This window comes from Channa argus, chromosome 2 (assembly GCF_033026475.1).
Source record: "Channa argus isolate prfri chromosome 2, Channa argus male v1.0, whole genome shotgun sequence".
In the NCBI taxonomy this organism is placed as follows: Eukaryota; Metazoa; Chordata; class Actinopteri; order Anabantiformes; family Channidae; genus Channa; species Channa argus.
In genome coordinates, this window is record NC_090198.1 from 30027502 (window position 1) to 30050209 (window position 22708).

At 43.4% G+C, this 22708-nt stretch overlaps 1 protein-coding gene across 4 annotated transcripts in view; it reads right to left on the minus strand.

Moving 5' to 3' along the window:
- LOC137107037 (SH3 and multiple ankyrin repeat domains protein 2-like) overlaps positions 1 to 19597 on the minus strand; it is a 170982-nt gene extending 151385 nt beyond the window's left edge. For 2 of the 4 annotated variants that reach the window (XR_010912068.1, XM_067491248.1), the window contains exons 1-2: positions 19186 to 19597; positions 5731 to 5801 (exon numbers count right to left, since the gene is read on the minus strand). Coding sequence is in view for 2 of the 4 variants with exons in the window: in XM_067491248.1 (XP_067347349.1) it covers positions 5731 to 5742 (12 nt within the window). In the remaining 2 variants the exon portion in view is untranslated. The remainder of the gene's footprint in view (positions 1 to 5730; positions 5802 to 19185) is intronic. The other 2 variants (XM_067491244.1, XM_067491247.1) reach the window with 2 other exon arrangements.
- Between the last annotated feature and the right edge of the window lie 3111 nt (positions 19598 to 22708).

Below are 22708 nucleotides of genomic sequence, written 5' to 3' on the forward strand. Positions count from 1 at the left end.
AAAACAGAAGGCAGAAGGGGGCAAAGCGATGCCCAAGTTAGGCCTCTCAGAAGGCAGAAAGCTCTAAGGTGGACTGACAAACACTGACGAGTATCTGGTTGGGAATGTGTTCTCTCCTCTCGTCTCCTCTGTGCTTCCCCCGCTCGTCTGGGCCTGAATAAGAGCATCAGCGGCAGAGTAATGAGTCCTCCTGACTGAAATCAAACTGGAGCAGCCATTGTCCCCTGATCAATAACTGTCACCAGGGACACCAAGGACCAAACAAGTGTCTCCCAGAAACAGAACTTTGGGGACAAGTGTGTACCTGTGCATGCATTTCTGTCCATGTGAGAAGGAGCCAGAAGTAAAAATGGACAGGAGACAAGGGCACGGATGTGTGTGTGTGTGTGTGTGTGTGTGTGAGATGTATACAGTACAAACGCATTCCAGCCTCTTCCCCCGGGTTGCCAGAAACTGTAGCTTATTAGGGCTAATTGGCTTCTTTAAAGGACCTTCAGCTCATTATCCGGCCACTTCCAGCCCTCTCTCAGCTCTTGCAGGGTGTAATTCACCCTGTGAACAAGGGATTTATGTCCCATGTCTTTGGGTTTTGCTAAAGCTCTGACATTCCTGGTGCTGTGACAAAGTGCAAATTATCTTATGACACAAATGAATGTGTGAAGTCACATGCTTTTGCAGCTTTGCTAACTGGCTGGTTGTGCCACTCGTGCACATTCAGCAGAAATCACACCATGTTGGCTAAAATACGAAAATATAACTTTATAACACTTTATTATGCATATACAACACTTTACTTCTTTTTGTAACTGTACCTCACTGATAAAAGCCTCATTTTTCACCTTCTATAGTCTGATCAGAGCAATATTTGAACACTTCCAGCTGGTGCTGCTGCTTCACATTGAAAGGAAAACTACAGAGTACACACAGGTAACGCAGAGTCTTTGCCTCGCAGTTTAGAAGCGATGAAGACATTTGTGGGATTTCTGTCAGTGAGTCACTTCCTTTTTAGCAAAGAAAAGAAGGAAACGAGTAAATTCCACGATGAGGTGTTCGATAAGGAGCTGCCAGTGACGTCGAGAAGCAGCATCCGAGTAAACAAGTCCTGCCTGTGTCATCAAAACTCCACATGCTCAGCACGGATCAGATTGGAGTTACATCCAGTGCCTGTTTAAAGGTAAGAGACTGGCTGAAAGTGTTGTTAGCTAGGAAGTAGTTTATCATCATCATCAATGTCCTGAAGCTGCCCCAGGTTTTTACAGTCCACAATTCTGTTCTTTAAAAAGGTCTTTTAAAAAAAAAAAAAAAAAAAAGTTTGAATTGTTTGAAATTTCTGATGTTTATAGGATTCTCAACCTGAAACACAGCAAAAACACATTATCCTGTTAATAAATCTCTCTCTGTGGGTATGACATTACTGAAAAGTGGCCACTGGGTAAAAATATTGGAGCATCTTAGTGCTACAGTTTAAACTCTGTATGAACACATACTTCTTATGGGAATCATCAGTCAACAGTCTTTACAGGATGAGGGAGCTTAGACTGGAGTTACCACGTTACCACACTGGGCTGGATCCTGTCCCTAATTAAACTGACTGATGACACAAAGCCATCAGACTCTCTGCACTGTGGAGTCTGAGCCTTCCTACAACCATCAGTCTGTGCTGCAGCTAAGAACAAAGGCTTTTTTTTAACATGCACTAGTCAGGTGAGAGAATTGTGGCATAGCTGACAGTCATCACCATCCATCTCTGCTAAAAGCTGCTCATTCAGTCCTGAAGCTCAGCGTCTCGGTCCCCAGGGTGCTCTGTCTGTAGGACATGTCACAACCTTACTGCAAGCAGAGTTTTGTTGCACAAAAGGACGTTATTTCTGCTGCTGCTTCTGCTTGCTGTCCATTTTCTATGGGCTTATTTTGAAATTTGAAAAAGTTGAATTTGAACTGTTACATTTTCACTAAAACTGTAGGTGATATTTACAACCTGTGTGGTCATGTGACAGGTTTTAGCCCTAGATGGTCCTAGAAGTTACTTCAGTGATTTGTCTCATGCTTTTATCCAAACACTAGGGACAGCTTTGGAGTGCAGTGTCTTACCCAGGGACACTTTGGCATATAGCCAGGAGGACTGGGATTTGAACTAGTGACCCTGTGGTTCGTGGATCACTGCTTTACCAGCTGTGATACAGCCACAACTACTGAATACAACAGTATCAATGTCATCAATGGACAGTTTAGCTGAAGCAATGAAAATAAATCTTCCATCCATCATCTCGACCCGCTTATTCTGTTCAGAGTGACAGGTACAAACCTGAAGACTAGAGGCTAAAGACTGAGAGACTAGACCGTTCACACAAAGACCGTTTCCAACAACTATCCCAGATTTCTTGTCTCTGACAGTCTGAAAGACTAAAGACCAGTATCTTTATAGAGAACACACTTAAACGATTTTTCCTTGCCGGACTGACACTGACCAGGACCAATTAGGTCCAACCGGTCATCGCATCCAAATCACTCTCCTAATTGGCCATACAGTCATTGAGCGTGTACCTGCCGGATCACAGCTGTCACCAAATAAGGTAACATGCATGTGTTTGGACTGTGGGAGGAAGCCACGCAAGAACAGGAAGAACATGTCAACTCCACACAGGGTTTAAACCGTGGACAAACAATGGACATCTGTATTGATAGTACTAGATTATAATTTTCTTAATTTCTCCAACTCAGAATAACTGCATTACATCCCAAAGACTCAACGTTTTCCCCCTCGGCTGCTCATGAATACAGTTAAAGCTGTGACTTTGAGAAGGTGCAGAGTCTTGGCCTCACTGAGTGTGTTGACTTCACCAAGGTTATCCTGAGCTGGTACAGAGCCCTGCTGCTTCTCATTTGAGCAACCTAACCAGCAACTGCAACAACTGCTGTTTGAAAAGCAGCGGACCTTTGGGCCCAGAGGACAGTGACTCAGAACCAGGACCTTCAGTTTCTGTCCGTCTCTCCCTGTGATTTAATCTCTGCTCTGCCTGAACTTCTGCCCCCTTTTCTCGGCAAATTTGCTCACTTGGCTGGGAATGTAGGTGCTCACTAAAAAAACTTGGCCCCCCTCCCACACACACACACACACACACACACACACACAAAAACTGTCTCTCTCTCTCTGTGTCTCTCTCTTGGAGACCTACAGTGCTTTATACATGTCCCACTTTTATCTCTAAGCAGTCATTTTGTCATCTGCAACACACTTTGGAGGCTTGTGCCCTTTGTATTTGCAGCCATCTGCTTCCAGAATAAACAAGTGTAATTTAAAAAGAAAAGAAGTGAAATTATTCACAATGAAACTGCTACAGTAGGAAATGTGTCCTATTACACACGTGAGATAACGGCTAACGGAGAGAACATAGTATAAAACAAAATGCAGAAGAAAATCAAGGATGAAATTGGCAGCAAGTCAGAAATATATTAAACTTCAGCCTTTCCGCTGCTGCTGGGAGCAGTGGGAAGACGAGTGGAGAGGTGACGAGTGTCCAATCACTGCCAGGCAAAGCAACGGGGAGACAATCAATGGAACGGCATGAGCTAAATGACAGATTTCAGGAGTGTGAGATGATCAGAGAGAATAAACATACTGCGCGCACACACACACACACTGACAATCACAAGGTTGGTGAGTGATTAGATAATGTGGTATAAAGACTGTGAAATCCTGCTGCTGTAACCAAAAGCCTGACTAAATTCTCATTTATTAAGAGCATGAGTGAGACATTTTGCTGCTGCACTAAACATAAAAGAATCAAAATATTATCACTTGTGCCATTCACTCACTCTGTGTCTACCTGATACCTGCTGGTACTCGGCTCCTTAATCCCTCAGACACAGTAAATAGAAAACAGAAATGACTTGTTACCCTTTCAATACATAGAGCACCATGGATTTATGATAGATGTATCTGTGCAAACTGACACTCAGTAGCATTAGCATCATGCATCTGCTCTGCAACAGTTGTAAACAATGACGCTAAGCTAAACCAGGCCCCTGCCAAAACCCAAAGAGGAGGAGGAGAATGTGGATGTGGTCTGGGTAAAGACTTGAGACATCATTTCATGCTACATTGACATTGACAGGGGTCATAGGATCAGTCCCAGACAGACTTTGGTCACATGACAATGAGCAGTATGACCATCGTTTTGGAATAAAGATGTCACCACCTTTGGTCTAAGACAGCAAAAAATCACAGCGTGAACCCGTCTCTAAAAGGTAACTTCAGTCAATTTCTACATTTATGGTATTTCCAAAAATCCACATACAGACACTTAAACCTTCAATAAATTGTCTCCACTCATATTTATTGTCTGTCAGTGTGCAACCTTTAAATGCTCTGAATCACCATTACTTTGTACGAGGGGGGTGTATCTCAGGTGGTAGGGCAGTCGTCTATGGACAAAGGGGGAAGTTGTTCAACTCCCAGTCCCTCCAGGCTGTGTGTCCTTGGGCAAGACACTTAACCCCAAATTGCCGGTGAGGTGCAAGGTGCACCGGTGTGTGAATGCGTGAATCAGGATTAAAGCGGTTTATAAAGGGACCATTTAAAGTGGTCTGAAATGAGAGTGAATGCATACTGTGAGAACTCATCACAATCGAATGAGCAAGAAACCGGTGGAGGCAGATGGCTGCACACCCTGAGCCTGAGCCTGGTTCTGCTGGAGGTTTCTTCCGTCACAGGGAGTTTTTCCTCTCCACTGTTGCTTATGGCTGATCAAGGGGGAATTGTTGGGTTTCCTCTATACATCTTTACAGAATAAAGTCAACACTATAAAGTGTCTTGAGATGACTTTGTTGTGAATTGGCTCCATATAAATAAAGTTGAATTGAATTGAAATGAAACACGTCACCACTACAACTAAGGTCTGTAATAGACAAACAAGCAAATCCAGGTAACAGATGCCAGAAACTAATTCATTGTGGGCTTTGGTGTCTGCCTGGGGATTTTTGAAAAAACAAAACAAAAACCATCAATTTAGAAAATGACTGCAGTTATTCTTTAAAGCAGAAGGACCTTGTATACATTCATTTGGCCACGTAGAGTAGCTGTCTTAGGATACAGACCTCGACATTCACAGTGACTTACTACTTCAAGATCCTCAGCGGCTGTGACGGACTTCATTACCATCAGTTGAGATAAAAAAGTCAATTCACTGTGTTGAGGTACAAAAACATAGAATGTGTCCTCATATTTATGGACTGTACTTTCTACACAACAAGTCACTACTGTCGTGTCTTTACAAGCTCCGAACATCATTAGATTTAGGAAATGGGAGCCTGAAGGCTGAAATCATCTCATCCCAGTTTGAAGCAGCTTTCTATGCTCTACGACTGGTCTCATCAGGGACTCTTCAGTGAGGACGACCGTCTTATAGGAACAATTTTACATGAGGGTGATTGAATGAAATCCACAGGATTTAGCTTAAAATGGTCGAATAAAGTTGCTTTTCATTCCCTTTCCAGTGATGATTTTATCTGTGGATGTTTTCTTACTTACATTTCCAATAAAGCCAAAATGTATCCGTGTCACACGCTTCATCAATCAATGGATTACTTTGACTTACCGGGCTGAATCCATTTAAGGTGATGTAACACTTTTATTCTATGTACTGTCGTTTAACAGCATGAAAGACTCATCTCTGTCCTCATCCTGCTTAATCACAACTATATTTGTATCCTGTGACTGAGCCTACGTACCATTTCAGCCATAACATCCAGAGGAGAAAAGCTCTTTCAAGGAGAAGGTCCCACTGTTGCACCCAGGCTCCCTGAGTGGGGGGGAGAAAGAGGGAGGGGGGGGGGGCAGAGGGAGGGGATGGGGGGAGGAAACAGAAATGTCTGCAGTGAATTAAATCACTGAAGCCTTCTACACACTTATGTTATCAGCTTTAAAGTTTCACATTTACGTTCTGCAGCCTTCAGATTATTGAATGTCTGCACATGGTAACAAACACATGCAAATCACATTTATGATTATGCAACATGTTAAAAACAAAGCATCAGCATTAATCACATCATCCCAACCACCTACAACAGTACCCCCCACTCCCCTCCCCAAAGAGAGTAGTGGTAGAAGAAGGGGGGGGGGGCTTTTGTACATTTTGATTTCTGCCAGTGGTTATTTATTCTATGCTCTGTGCGATTCCTCCTGCTGAATCACAAACTCAGTGAGGATTAAATTAGGTCCCTGTTATGTTTCTGTTTCGAAACTTTAAAAATGGCACGTTTCTCAAATAAGATTACGAGACACGATAACCTGAAGTGCAATAACTTGCACAAGATTTATGTTCAATGGAACTTAATTACACTATAATCTTGCTGCTGATGCAACTGCCTGTGCACACAGTTAAATCTCTGCAGATGGGTGGGGGGAGGGTGGGGGGAGGGGGGCTAAAAACAAACAAGTACACAGCTGAAGATCAAAGATGGAATAAAAATCAGCAGAACTTTGTGTTTCTTTCCACAGTCATGTCTGCTATCGGGAGGCTCAGCAACGCTCGAACACTAGAGCAGAAAGTGCTGAGGACGTGTTTCTGTGACATTCACTTTATGAGGTTTGGACTGAGAAGAGAAGCTAAATGACGGCTGACAAGGAAACATAGTGTAAAACACACAAGTCAGCAGTATTTTAAATGTATGTCAGTCCCTCCAGGAATATGTGATGAAAATTAACGATTCTGCACGACTTTGCATTTTAAAACATCATCAAAACATTTCATTATACATCACAATTTCCTTAAGAAAAGCTGCTCCACCAAAGCACTGGCTCAACACTCTCGACATCACGTTCCACAAACTGTCAGCGTCCACAATCAATGCAGCTTCCACAAGCACCTTTGCTCTTCAGATGGACAACACAGAGACACTAAAAAGACCTTTGTGTTGAGCATAAGCCTATAAACTGTTATTTTATTAGCATTTAATATTTTGTTTTAGTTTTATTTTATTTGTTTAATTGTTTGTTTGTTTTTATTGTCCAATGCACGAGCGGTAAGTGCTGAGCACAGGGGAGAAATCAATTTCATTGACTTTTTTTTTTTTGCCCCACCCAGAAGACTTGGTGGCGTTACTAAGGTTAAAATGTTTAAATGTTGCTGCGATTTCCAAAGTTGCTGTCTTGCATATGTTGAGTCAATACTCAGAAAAAATTAAATAACAGAAAGAAAAAAAGAAAAGCTGAAACCCTGAAATCAGGCGTTATAGCCTGAAATCACAGATCAGTCTCGGTAAACCTGGAAAGACTGGTGCTGACTACGCAGCGTATGACAAAGGGATATGATGTGTTGTGTCAGCTTTTAAGTCCAGTACTCTGGCTTTAAAATTATCAGGGATTGTGAAATTAAACTTCTCTCAGATGTCTTCTTTTTCTTTCTTGTTCCCTCTCAGGAGTCTCCACAATGAATCATGTGCCTCCATCTAACTCTGTCCTCTGCATCATCTTCTCTCACACCAACTAACTTCATGTCCTCTCTCACTACATCCATAAAGCTCCTCTTTGCTCTTCCTCTAGACCTCCTGCCTGGCAGCTCCAACCTCAGCATCCTTCTACCAATATATTCACAGTTTCTCCTCTGAACATGTCCAAACCACCTCAATCCGTCCTCTCTGACTTTATCTCCTAAACATCTAACATGAGCTGTCCCTCTGATGTCCTCATTCCTGATCCTGTCCATCCTCATCACTCCCAAAGAGAACCTCAACATCTTAAGCTCTGCTACCTCCAGCTCTGCCTCCTGTCTTTTCTTCAGTGCCACTGTCTCTAAGCCGAACAACATCTCTGGTCTCACCATCGTCTTGAACATCTTTCCTTTCATTCTCGCTGATGCTCTTTTATCACACAACACACCTGACACTTTTCTCCACCCGTTCTAACCTGCCTGCACTCACCTCTTCACCTCTTTTCCACACTCACCGTTGCTCTGAACCGTTGACCCTAAGTACTTAAAGTCCTGCACCTTCTTCACCTCTGCTCCCTGTAACCTCACTGTTCCACCTGGGTCCCTCTCATTGACACACATGTATTCTGTCTTGCTGCAGCTAAGCTTCATTCCTCTGTTTTCCAGAGCAGACCTCCACCTCTCTAGATTTTCCTCCACCTGCTCCCTGCTCTCACTACAAATAACAATGTCATCTGCAAACATCATAGTCCAGGGAGATTCCTGTCTAACCTCATCTGTCAGTCTGTCCATCACCAGAGCAAACAAGAAGGGGCTCAAAGCCGATCCTTGATGCAGACCCACCTCCACCTTGAACTCCTCTGTCACACCTACAGCACCTCACCACGGTCTTACAGCTCTCATACATGTCCTGCACCACTCTAACATACTTCTCTACCGCTCCAGACGTCCTCATACAATACCACAGCTCCTCTCTCGGCACCCTGTCATACGCTTTTTCTAAATCTACGAAGACACAATGCAACTCCCTCTGACCTTCTCTGTACTTCTCCATCAGCATCCTCAAAGCAAATACTGCATCTGTTGGACTCTTTCTAAGTATGAAACCATATTGCTGCTCACAAATGTTCACCTCTGCCCTTAGCCGAGCTTCAACTACTCTTTCCCATAACTTCATTGTTTGACTCATCAGCTTTATTCCTCTGTAGTTGCCACAGCTCTGTTCATCTCACTTGTTCTTAAAAATGGGCACCAGTACACTTCTCCTCCAGTCCTCAGCATCCTCTCACTCTCCAAGATCTTGTTAAACAAACTAGTCAGAAACTCTACTGCCACCTCTCCTAGACACTTCCATACCTCCACAGCTATGTCATCAGGACCAACTGCCTTTCCACTCTTCATCCTCTTCAACATCCTCCTCACTTCACTCTTACTAATCTTTGCTACGTCCTGCTCCACACCAGTCACCTCTTCTACTCTTCGTTCCCTTTCATTTTCCTCGTTCATCAACTCTTCAAAGTTCTCCTTCCATCTTCTCATCACACTCCTGGCACCTGTCAATACATTTCCATCCTTATCTTTAATCACCCTAACCTGCTGCACATCCTTTCCATCTCTATCTCTTTGTCTGGCCAACCTGTACAAATCCACCTCTCCCTCTTTAGTGTCCAACCTAACATACAAGTCCTCATATGCTCTTTGTTTGACCTTTGCCACCTCTATCTTCACCTTACACTGTATCTCCCTGTACTCCTGTCTACTCTCTTCAGTCCTCTCAGTGTCCCACTTCTTCTTAGCTAACCTCTTTCTCTGTATACACTCCTGAACTTCCTCGTTCCACCAAGTCTCCTTGTCCGCTTTCCTCTTTCCAGATGACACACCGAGTCCCCTTCTACCTGTCTCCCTGATCAAATTAGCTGTAGTAGTCCAGTCATCTGGAAGCACCTCCAAACCACCCAGAGTCTGTCTCAGCTCCTCCCTGAAAACTACACAACATTCTTCCTTTTTCAACTTCCACCACTTCGTCCTCTGCTCTGCCTTAGTCCTTTTCATCTTCCTCACCACCAGCATCATTTTACACACCACCATCCTGTGTTGTCTGGCTACACTCTCCCCTACCAACACTTTCCATCACTGGTCTCTTTCAGATTACAACGTCTACACAAGATGTCGTCCACCTGAGTGTGTCTACCTCCACTCTTATACGTCACCCTATGGTTCTGCCTCTTCTGGCAGAAAGTGTTCACTACAGCCATTTCCATCCTCTTTGTAAAGTCAACCACCATCTGACCTTCTGTGTTCCTGTCCTGACGACCAAACCTGTCCAACACAATTCTCTCACCTGTAATTAATTTATTTTTTGAGTGTTATTAAATCAACAACATAAATATTTCAGAAAATGCAGCATTTTTTAGAAAACAGATCTTCAGCTTTCAGTCAAACAGGCTTGAAAAAAGGGCCAGTTCACCCAAATGACACTAAGTAGCCATAACATTAAATCCACCTGGTGGCACCGACAGGTCTGCACACACAGCCCCATACCCAGCTGTGGGTCATGGCCAGCACACTTCTGAGGCAGATTGGTGTTCAATAAATATGCATGTAGTCAACAGATAAGGATCAATTAAGTAAATCAAAATGAAAAATGTGCACATTTATTTACCAACTAGTGTAAAAAATGTCCTGGATCAGAAAGCAAAACGCTGCTGTGGTTCAATTGATTTCCTCTTCACTTTGGAACAGGAACAGAACCTCATGAACCACACAGAAAACTAGTCCAGAGTGCATCCCAAGTGGCAACAAGTCGCTCTGCTGGTGTAAATCCAAAGGAGTTCTTGGCAACATGTATGTTTTTCTCTCTCTTTACAGAGACATTAATGCAACATAATATACAGTCACAGAAAACCTAAATGTGTTGTTAAGGTAAAGACGTCCTTTAAGCTAATAATCTGCATAAAAAAAAAAAAAATTAATTCAGTCTATTTTACTGGTTAATTGACTGTATTTCCGCCTGAAGCTATGAGCGAGGGACAGAATTTAGACTCAAAGCGAAAGCAGAGATGTCTTTAAGACTCCGGCCCTGCTGTATCCTTGCAGAGAAAAATGCAGCCCCCCTACCATTTTTAATCGATGCAGTGCACATGCCAACAAGCGTCTGCCAACAAAGTTTACTCCTCGCTCAGGTTTTCTTGGACCACAATAAGACATCACACATTCCTTGCAGAGTGCTTTGTAATATAAATGGTGTCTTTCTGCAGCGTCTGTGACCACACGGTTGCTGTCCAATTAACTTTCCTGGGTCACAGGATTATGACCCACTGTGCAGTGTTTTGGCATCTGACAAACCTTCAGACTCATGGATCTGTTACTCCGGTCGGACTTCCTGGACACCAGGATTTCATGTCTCAAGTCTCACCCGCACAGCCCTTTGCATGGTTTAACCTCTGAATGCGGCTTCCTGCCTGATAACAGCCCAGAACTTTCACTCTTTCCATTAAAATGTGTAGTTTGTTTCCTCAGAACTAAAGGCAATATTCAACAGTAGTTTCCTCTGTTGACAGGTAAACTGAGATTTGTGAGAACAAAGGGGTGAAGTATGCCCATGATGTCTTAAAGAAAAAAAGTGCACCACCCACTTAAACCCTTCAAAAAACCCAGCTGTGCTGTGAAGTTTCTGCCAGAGGACTTTATATTCGCAGACAAGTGCAAAAGAAAAGCAGCATCTTTAAGCCTCCCAGTCCACTGTTGAATCACCAGTTCCTCAGGAGGGCACCAAACGGGCTTCCCAGTAATGGAGCTCATAATATAGTATCCATGGTGACTGCATACCTATTTCGCTGCTTCTGAGGGTTTCTTGTATTTACAAGAAAACTAGGACTTCATGGTTTTGTGACCTGTGTGGCAGCCTCCAGCACAGAGATGGGCGAACGTGGAGGAAAAATAGAACACACAGCAGAACGAATGTGCAGACGATGAGAAAAGTTTCTCAGCTGACAGTGCACAACTCAAAACGACAAGAACCCAGGAGCCACAAGTGACAAAAGGAAGTGAAGCACGTGCACGGCTTCGCATCCATAAATGATAGAAAACATGGCTAACAACACGCTGCTGGACGGAAGCCCTGCGCGGTAACGGCTCTGCACTCGTTGCATAAGCACACACCAAAAGTGGATGAATATTGATGGTCCACATGTAGAAGTGTAAAAAGCTGATGTTGTACATCAAACTAACCTGCCACTGGGGAGTCTGAACAAGGAAAATTATACAGTTTTCAGCAGCCACTCAGTACATTTGTTTAAAGCATTTGCCTCTGTGTAGTAGTGTGTTTTCTTTCAGCAAGTACAGTAGTATAATTTTAAGTACAAGCACAAAAATTCACAGTGCGGCACCTGTAAACCTACAGGTGCTGCATGTTCATTTTTCATTCAAGATGAGACGAATTCAACAGTGCGTTTAACGTTGCAGTGTTGTCATTTGCTGTGTGTGGCTGAAGCAAACATATCGGGCTACAGGTGTCTGTGAATAACGGACGGAAATCGTGAAGCTGCGTTACTTTGGAAGCAGAACGACTCCAGACATTAAATTACCTCAAACTAGAAAACAACTGCTCATCGTAAGTTGACTGATTCATCTCCTTTTCCCCATCGATAGGTGTTTTAGACATAGCGGTTTTATATTGTTTCATATTACCAGCGAGTTTGAAAGGACACCTCCTGCAACTGGACATGCTGGGACGTGTCCAACTGGCTGTCATTTATTCTTTGGTGTGTGTCTGTTTGGACCTGTGAGAATAGTGACGTTAGTGAAACGATATATTTATTATATAAAGTGACCTGAAAACACTGCACTGTGGCAGTATTCTGCTTATACTTCTTATTTATATTCTTTACATGAACCAGGTATCACATTTTATTATCTCTGTGATGGTTTTTATAATTGTGTGTTATGTGTGTATGATCAGTGATTTTCAATACTGTAAATGAAATTCTGCAATATTTAATTTTCTTGCATTTATTCCCCAGGCTTCATTTACCATCTGATTAGTTTAGTTTTTTTAATATAGCCCCAAATAACATGGAAAAAAAGAAGATCTGATGGCATTTTACGTAGAGAAGCTCTTTGTTATTTCATTTTACAACAAATTATTTAACAGATGCTTTTACCCAAAGTGATTCAAAAGGAAGGACAACGCTGCGAAGGTGACTTTCAAACCACTGAGCCTCCAGTTGGTGGACGACGTTTAGACTCGGAAGAAGCCATTTTACTGCTGAACTTACGAAAGTTAATCAACTTATGAACTAAAGTTCCAGCTGCTTCCTCTCTGGCCTTTTAAAATAGCACATTTGTCCATAAGTCGGCAAACCAGTAGCGACTTATAAACTGGGAATAATTCAACTGCTGCCCATTTTCAATATGTGCTACAAGGTTTTGTGGTAAATCAGCGAAGTCCTAAGTATTTCCAGACGGGGCTGTGTGTATTATTCTCCCTGACCCTCTCCCGTCCGTCACACCCTGCATTCACTGCATACTACAATTAACATGACAGTTTTAATTACTATTTTGGTTAAATAGTCAAATGGCGTATTTTATTTCAACAAAAAGTCAAATAAAGTTTATTTTTTAAATTGACAAAAATCATACGTTTGCTTCAAGGAGCTTCAGGATCTGTACAACTACACCCCCCTCAGTCCTTATTCCCTTGAGCCAGATAATAAAAGAGTCCAGGTGAGAGTTCCATCCACAGACGGACAGGCAGCACTCGCTGTGTACGGACAGATTTACGATGACTAATCGATGCGATGAGCTCGTTTTCCTCTGCTGCTGTTACTCTGCCTCAGTTCGACCTGTAGCTTAACAAAATGTCAACGCTAATGAGTTGCTGAAGACGAGAGAGCCGTGCCGCCTTGATGATCATTCTAATGAAAGGAACACAACTCTAGGTTGTGGGATTGGACATGACACAGAAACTGTGCTCAGACTGTTCACATCAGTGTGGAAAGAAGAATGATTTGAAGGAGCAGAAAGTCCTTCACCATCCTGAAGACTGGGACTATTATGTTATACTGACGTGTCTAAATCCATTTATGGCATTTGACTCCACACAGACTTGGGATCAAACACAGTTGGTGCAGCCCACCTGCTATCGGGGCTAAAGAAGCTCAATATTCCAAAGCCAGAAGTCGTCGTCAGCAGCAGTGCACGACAGCATGAATCCCAGTGTGAGGAGGCAGTGGGCATGTTGGGGGTTTCCTGCCAGGACTAAAGATCAGCTCTTCTTCCAGCAGATGCGAGTCACAGCAGGAGAAAGCCACAAACAGGCAGGGTGGGCGACGGGGGTGGTGGGGTGAAATAAAAGAGGGGAGAGACGAAGGGAAGGAAGGGAGTGGAAGAGAACTGGAACATTTTGGAAGCACAACAGATTGTCACCCACCCCTTCCCTCCCGTCCTCTGTTTGTCTGTCTTTATCTCCCTGTCATAGCCTGCCATCTTTCCCTGCCTCACTGGTCTCTGTCTGACAAAAAGCCCTTCAGGGGCCGATGGAGGGACTCAGAAGTCCCACCGTCTGATCACTGCTGATGGCAAACTCTAAATGTGCCTCTCCCTCTCTCTCATACGCACTTCCTGTGGGCCCCTCCCTGGGTGCTGTGTCAGAGCAGAGATAAATGAGGGACAGGAAAAGGACCACGTTCCCCAGGGATTTGTACCAGGAGAAACAGGCGCTCAAATCCACTTTTCCATTTTCTTATCTGGCTGATATTTTTACATTCATCTTCATTATGATGTTGAAAAGAAAAGAGAGATTCTCTCCACCACCTGCTACTGTGCCTTTCCCAGAACGACTTTCAATGACCCGACCCCCTGAATCCTTCACAAGCAAACACATGGTTTGGACAAAGCTTATTCTCTGGGGCCCAACATGCTTCATCTCAGTTGGTCTTCACCTGCTGCAGCCACCATTACTCCAGCTCACATACATGGAGGCGTCTCCAAGGAAACGCTGATGGCTGACATTACTAACTCTAGAGAACTGCTGAGTGACAGCAGCGGAAGCACTAATTAATTTTTTTGCACCACAGCGGTGTTGATGAGGGAAGGGCAAACGCTGCTTTTGACGTGAACCACAGTGCTGCTCTGAGGATTCATGGATGGATGGATGGATGCTGCTGACTGTCCACACATGACTGGCATCAGATAAGCTGCCAATAATAACCGTTTCTTCACCACCATCAGTAACTTTAGACAAAACAACCAGCCACAACTGACCGGTTGTCAAACTTATCAAAGCATTCAATTGAAGTTTTCCTGCCACGCATCACTTTATCCAACAGCGTGATGTGACATCCATGAAAAAAAAATGACACCTCATTGCCTGATTGTCGTTTTGCTTCAATCTCAGATTCTCCTGAGCCTAAATATTTCAGTAGGTTCTGAGCTTTTTTATAAATCAACTTAATCTAGACAACTGCTGCCTCCCACTAAACTAACCAAACAAATTTTAGATGCAGAAAGAAGATACTGACATCACACCAGAGCATTAACGAAACCTTTCTCTGCACTTAAAGAGCTGGTAAAAATATATTACCCCAGGTTTTACATTTACAAAATTCACAGCGTATCAGGTCACCGACGGTCAGCGTCTCTCTGAAACACATCCTCACACACCAGAGTAACACACCAGCAGACGAGCTGCTCCCCTGACCCTTGACCCCATTCAGATTACCACACAAGTACACAAGGCCGTTTCCACGTGAGAGAGCTGAGCAGCTGAGCATGAATCAGGTTCTGCAGAGTCCAGTTAACAAAACAAGTCTGGGGGAGGAAATGAAAGGCTATCTGAATTAATATTCCTGGAAGAATCTTTAAAAATGGTGGCGCCATGCATCACACATACAGTACAAGGCTGAGAGGAGGCAGCAGGTGCAGGCTGTAAAACCGTCAAGCATTAATTAAACCTCTCTAGGTAAACGAGGTGGTCCACCCACCTCTGTGCTTACACCTGACATTTAGTTAAATTAGCCGATGGTAAATGCCATTCTTCGCTCACTTAGATTGGATGTCACAGATGAGTGAAGCACCAGGCTGAAATTATAGGGTTTCATCCAAACTGAGCAGCGACTCCTGTTTCTACTTCCCCTGCATCACGTGCTGCACTGTGATCTTTATCCAAGATCTACACATGCAAAAACACTGAGCGGAGTCCAAACAGAAACAGTTTTGGAATCATTTCAAAAAGTGCTGCTCATCTCCAGCTCATAAAGATGCTGCTGAATTAACCAGTGAAGGGAGTTTTAGTGCTGAAATCATTAATCATGTCACTGGTTAAACAAGTCAGACCTTTTTTTTTTTTTTAATTGATTTATTGCTAAGAAAGTAACAATTGGCTGTTTTTTGCTGTCTTTGTAAAGCTGAATACTATAGGATTTTGGACTATTGAACGAACAAATCAATTAAGCTGGAAATGTTACATTTCTGGACTAATGCATTAATTAAAATCTAGTCAAGGAGAGTAATTATTGAGCTAATGAGATGAACTGCTGAGGTAATCAATTAGGACTCGGAGAAAGGACATCAAGATGATCAATATAATTTTTAATTATGAGTTAAGGTGAAATTTTAATGGCAATGTACCAAGTTTGGTTTGATCCAGGAAATATATTGTTCTGTGCCATCAGCTATTGGTCCAAGCCAATGAAAACACACATCACTAAGCAGGTGTGATTGTTGTCCTTCAAAGTTACAAAACCACAGGATTTCACTGGGGACATATATAAATCCAAACAGGGACAACAGAGCACTGCTCTATGCTGCAGCCCTTCCTCCTGATGTCATCGTGCAACGTACTGGTGCAGTGTAGACGTCACACTGCATTTTGGTCGACATAACCCTACAGTCCACCGGGATGTTGACACTAAAACGACTCAACCAGTTAAGTCGAGCTCTTATTTACTGTGACAGAAACGTATTTGTTGCCAGCTCAGACACATTAAAACACAATGAGTCATTCAAAGCCAGCACATCTGTCTTATTGTGGATTGAGGAACACACTTGAAGACAACAGTCACACAAAATACGTTTTGCGAATGAGCGAAGAGACCAGATGTGCTTCAAGTGAGAGGAGGGAGGACGGCGAAGAAAACCTATTTTATTTATAGTCCCATTGGCTGCCAAGCTAACGAGGGGTTGGTCGCATGTTCAAACAGCTTCAAACGAGTATATGTAGAGAACATTCATATTTCATCTCTAACTCTGATTCCTGTTTTTTCCACTTCGCTGTTAAAGCCCAAATATTTAACTTTTTTACATTAACAGAAGACATCTTTTTAACGGTAGAGTTGTAATGTGGTAAATGGCATCACGGCTCTCAGAACCCTCTCATTTTGTCCAGGCTCGGGACCAGCACCAATGTGGCCCGCGATGGACGGGCAGGGCCACACCTGGCGAGTTGGGATTTGATCCTCCGGCCCTCTGCATACCAACTCCATGCTCTACCCATTAAGCCACCAGGTTCCCCTACCTACCACTAGATTCATAAGGATTGTATTGTCTAGCAAGCAATAGAAGATGCAGAACAGTTTAATACTCGTATCAGTACTCTGCATGAACAAGTACTCAAATGTACTGTAAGTACTGGCATTCAGTCTTGGAAAAAGTTGTATCATATCGGTCTGTAACATATCTGTAACCAAATACGGCAAATGTGGCAAGAAGGTGACGTTTGAGGAAGGAAGGATAAGAAAATGAGAGACTGGACAGAGAGTAAATATGGGACTAGCTAGCTAATAGAATTATCCAGTTACAGCTCCACGATCTTCACTTTCCCCTCACTAGTCTCCTTTTATTTGAAGTTACAACAAGTCTATGTTTCTCTCAAAGACTCTCTGGGTACTGGCGGTGCACAAGCCCGACTGGAGGCTCCTAGGTTAGACAGTGTGAGCTCCTGATCTCAGGTGGCTCATTGACTCGTACAGACCAAATGATGAGGTTATCAAATAGTGTAGTATGAACTGAAACATCGGACTCTGTACAACTAAGCTGGAAATGCACATGTTTTTGGAGACAAGGTAACTGCAAACTGATTCTTATTTTCTATGACCATCATGACGGCGTGTTGAAATGTTCCCAGACAAAACCTCTGGTCTTACAAAGCTCCCAGTTTGTCTGACTACAGACTCATTAAACTGCTTCATGTTTGTGTTTAGACTCTCACAGCACTTGGTTAAGGTCAAAGAAAGACTCTGGTCTGATTGTACCGAGGCACTTTAGACTCAACAAGTTCACTTCTGTCTAACCAGCTGTAACTGTCAGAACTAGTCGTTACGCCAGCGATTCTCAACCACACGTCACTTTGGACCATATAAGCTGCTGCAGCAAACGAGGTGGTCAAACATGCAACATGCCTGAAACGCTTCCTCCTCCCTTACAAATTTCAAAATACCATCTTAATTAGATGACCTTTGGCTTAACGAATGAACAAGCTATGTGACACACACCCGAAAATCTCAGTCTCCCAAATAAAGCACAGCCTAATTATCTTTACAATTCTTATTATCACATTCAGAAAATCACAATGACTGAAGCTTATAATGGCTTTTGATGAAAAACCAAAAACCAATGGAATCACAGGACCCAGTAGTGTGTTACTAAGGACATCATGTTATTCTCCATGGAAGAAGCAGGTAATGCAAGTGAGGCCACTTGGAATTACTTTATAGATCAGTAACAAGCTATTAAATTATTATTATTATTTTTAAATCCTTTGGGTTTCAAGGTGTGAAACATCCCTCAGGCCAGTGTTCTCCTTCTCCAGTAGGACACTCATTTTGTGGGATCGTCCCAGTGGACTGACTGGGCTCTGACTTTCCCAATGTGCTGCAGCTAACGATTATTTTTAACGTTTGAGATCACAATCTGTTTTTCAATTAATCGCCTCTGTAACTGTCAATTAGTCCAAAAAATGAGACAAAAATATTGAAAATGATCATCTCCAGTCTCAAAGGTGACTCCAAAGACAATATTCAGGTCACAGAAGTTTACCAGAAAGTAGCAGTGCAACTGATGCTGAAACTATTTTTTTCAATTATCAAAACTTGTGCAGATTCATTTTCAGTCCAACCATTAATCCCACTGTTTATGTGCTGCCAACAGCGCAGCGGTAAAAGAAGCCAAGTGGCTTTTTACTGAAATGTCATCAAGAACCTGAACTGTTTTTATTCACACTTCATGTTTCTGTGTTGAAAAATGAAATAAAAGCTACACTTTGCCAAAGCTGCTCCGCCAACTGTGACATGTCATGTCACCTGTTTGGCTGCGCACCCACTTGTCAATGCAGGACCAACACAGGTGGATGAATTATTAATTAACGCTCTACCAATGACTGCAGTGTAGCAGTTATTGCTTACACCTGTGTTTGACAGGTCACATGTCTGCCCTGAAACATGATGATTAATAACTGATGATCAGACTGGGTTTAATAAATAATCTGCTTTTTTAATGCATTACATGCTATAAATGAGCCAATGTGACGCTTACGGATCATTGTAAAATGCCTCTTATTGGAAAGTGGAGGTGATGTAGAGTCTGTCTGTGGGGAAACTCCACACAACGAGCCGAGGTTAAAACGTAACAGCCTGAAAGTGCATCGAGGTGTTGGCTTCTTCCAAAGTCACTTTCAAGTCCCACCGACAAGTCCGTGCAGTACTAGAGGATGCTCCACTGCAGTAATTGTGTGAAAAAGTATCTAAATGTTCACGCTTACCTTCGACGTCGTCTCTACTTCCTCTTAAGTCTGAATGATTTGTTCCCTCCGACCTCTTCTCCTCTTTCTCCTCCTAACGTCGCTTCATGACTCCGCGGCTCCGGGCGCACCGCGAACGGCGGAGCAGCGCTGCCGAGGAAAGTCGCACCTAAAGTGCGGCTCTGTGGAGGGAGAAGAGAGGGCAGCGATGAGCGGGAGCAGAGCAGCGAGGGAGGGGAGAGGAGCACGGAGGCGGCGGGCGCGGCTTGAACCTGATCTCCCGGAGAGAAACCCCGACTGCTGCCGCGTTGAAACTCAATATGAGGCGACAGACGCTGTGCGCCGCTCCGAGCAGCACATCTCCCCGCCTGACACGGAAACAGAGACGGGCGGTGGGGGGTAGGGGGGCGTTTATTATAAGGACACTCAGCGAGCGCCGGTGGATGTCTTTGTCAGGTTTGTCACCTCAGGCCAAAGCAGAAATGTCCCTGAACGCCACATACCTACAGGTTTTAAAATGGAATTCCAGCTCGGTGCCAGCCCGTTCATCACGGTTATAAATAGCAAAATAGTGAAGCCTGCTGGAATTCATTTACAACATCTTCACTTCCAGCTGCAGCCTGGAAAAGGCTGGAGATGATGGAGATGAGGAGAAGAAGCTAAAAGGAGAAGACAAGTGGCTTATATGATGCTAGGGTGATGTCTGAGGGTGAGGGGCCAAAGGGACCAATGCACGACCACCTCACAGCATTTCCTCCACTGTGGCAGGTGGTGTTAGAGTTTTAATCCAAGACCTTCAAACAAAAACTGAGAGTAAAATAAAAACCGCACACGTGGTCGCAGCACCGTGTGGATGGAAACAGTCTCTTAATTACAGTGCTAACATACTGTACACACTCAGCTGTGATGTTTACCACCGTGCGCAGGCAAGTGGACATTTGCTAATAAACACAAGCTACGGATGACGCTGAGGACAGTCAGGAGATCAAGTGATGGACAACAACCTCTTGGACAAGTGACAGATAAAAATAAAAAAACAGGTGGACATAAAGTTCATCTCTAAGGTTAATTCATAGTTTCCATGTCCTGTGACTTCACCTCACCCCTGTCCATGAGGGTGGGGACAGACTCTCTAGAGATGACCGTGCACAGCCCGAAAAATGTGTCCACATGGACTGTCCTCAGTGCCACTGCAGCGACTGCATACGTGCCTGAAAATAAAGCAGATGGTTCATACGTCCAAGGTTTGTTGTGTAATGTTTTATTAGCCTGACACTGTTCACGTTTACTTTCTGCTGCTTCTCATGGTTTTGCAGTGAGTGTGTGGAATGTGTCCATGGATATTATGGTACCACATGACCAAAGCATCCCTGACATATTTCCATCAAACCACACGTGAACCATGTGATGGCACTAGGGTGAGGGACAAATAATGGCTGAAGTTATTAGAGACGTTTGGATGCAGTCAGCATCACACAGCTCCTGCACCTGGAACTAACACACCAGTGAAGGAGCTGAATATTCATATTTGTATGTTCATTTTTCACTTCAGTGAGGAAACTGAGGTTAGAAGGCGACGACAACAATAGGTCACTAATGAAGACTAGCTGATGAACAAATGAGTTGGTGGGGGTGGGAAACTAACTCAATTACAGGGATGATTGATATTTTGGCCCCGTGAATTCTTACTGTACTGGGCCCGAGATGGAAAATGCTGCACTGATTCATCCACCTGCCCTTTGAGCAAATAGCCTGTCTGGCAACTCCGCTCCTCTCTCTCGCCTTCACTACCGCGAGCTGTCTGAAACATTGGAGACCAGAGCACATCCTGCACATCAACGGTCATCACCATGGCAACCCCACTACAAACCAGCATGGGATGATGTTGATCATGGCAACAGTGGCAGGAAGCCAGGTCAACAGCCTGGTCTCCGCCCCAGGGAAGAGATAGGCACTCGTGAACCTCAGGACATGACACCAGCGTGTGCACACACTGATCCACCGATAGCAGTTTGAGCGCAAAAGGCATCCAATCACAGAAATGGCAAGAATCAGATGCCATTTCCCGCTGCGTGATGAGTATTGCTGCACTTCACACAGCCACAAAGGGATGTTAGATCAGGTCTGTGTATTCGTGTTTCAGGGACAAGATTCCAACATGTTTACCACATGACCGACTGTTTCCTGAAGTTTGACATTTTGGGAAAGACCCTCGGAGGACGAGCTAATGTCTGTGCATCAAGAACAGTTTGACTGCAAAACTCATTTTGTCATTAGCAGTGTGGCTGTAGGAAAACCTGCACATGGTGGGTTTGGCTGAATTGCTGTGACGTTCCGAAAGTCAGTGAAACAAACTCAGTGTAAAAGGTACCTAGATGATTTATCCTTTGTGGAATGAACTTTAATTTTGATCCAGCATCAATTTTTTTTATTTTTTTTTTGGAATGAAATACCTGCAAGTAGCACTATTAAACACGATGCTCATGAGCATATCAGCATTTAGCACAGAAGTTGCAGGGATTCTCAGTGTTCTTACTTGTCCAGCTACCTACACGTTAAACCTAGAACATGTGTTAACCTCCACTGAACAGAAGCAGAATCATCAATCTTCTCTTCTAACTCTCAACCAGGAAGTGAACACAGGGGATCAGTCCATAAACTCCAATAAATGTGAGATACTCTGCACATCAAAAACCCAAAACTTCAAACTGCGGAATTCATCAAGCTGGAGAAGCTGCCAATGAAAGAAAGGCAGATTTTGTGTTCTGACGCAATGTTTCTCTGTGTCTTACATGTCCCGCTGAAACAAACAGCTAGAAACCACTCAAAGTCTGTCATAATAGTGAATCCTGATACACATGTGCCAGTTAGTTTCTAATTAAAGCACTTGAGAAATGTTCAAAAAGAACCAACTCCTTTGGAACATTCCTGAACCTGCTCCAAAAATGGAAACTCAGTCTGAAGCCAAATCTGTAACATTTCATTTTTAATTCAAATCTGTAAACATGTATTGGACATTTTCGTGAGTGGATCGTTGTTTGGTGGAGGGAACTCTGAAAGCCATTTTCATATTTAACATAAATTCATGAAGATATTACCAGCCTCAACTTTATGCATGTATAATTTTATTAAACCTCAATACATTCACTCAACTACTGTACTTGTACTTAATTTTGAAGTACTTGTACCTTTTCCTGTATCTTTACTGAACCTTACTTTACACCAAATCTACACCAACCCAAAAGCAAAAAACGTGTCACATCACTGTTCAGATCTCTGCACTGGAATTTTGTTGCTGCCTGAATCAGGTTCAAAGCTCTGACTCTCGCCTACAGTGCAGAGTGGTCAACTCAACAGCTGCTTCCTACCTGAACTCCCTCATCCAGGTCTACAATCCTTCGAACTAACAAACAGAATCTGGTGGACCCGTCACCACACAAAAGACCTCAGCTCAGTGGTCCCACAACGAGTGGAACGAGCAACAAACTCGACATATTCAGCAGCCTCCTTCCCAATATTAAAAAAAAACCTGAAAACGCAACTT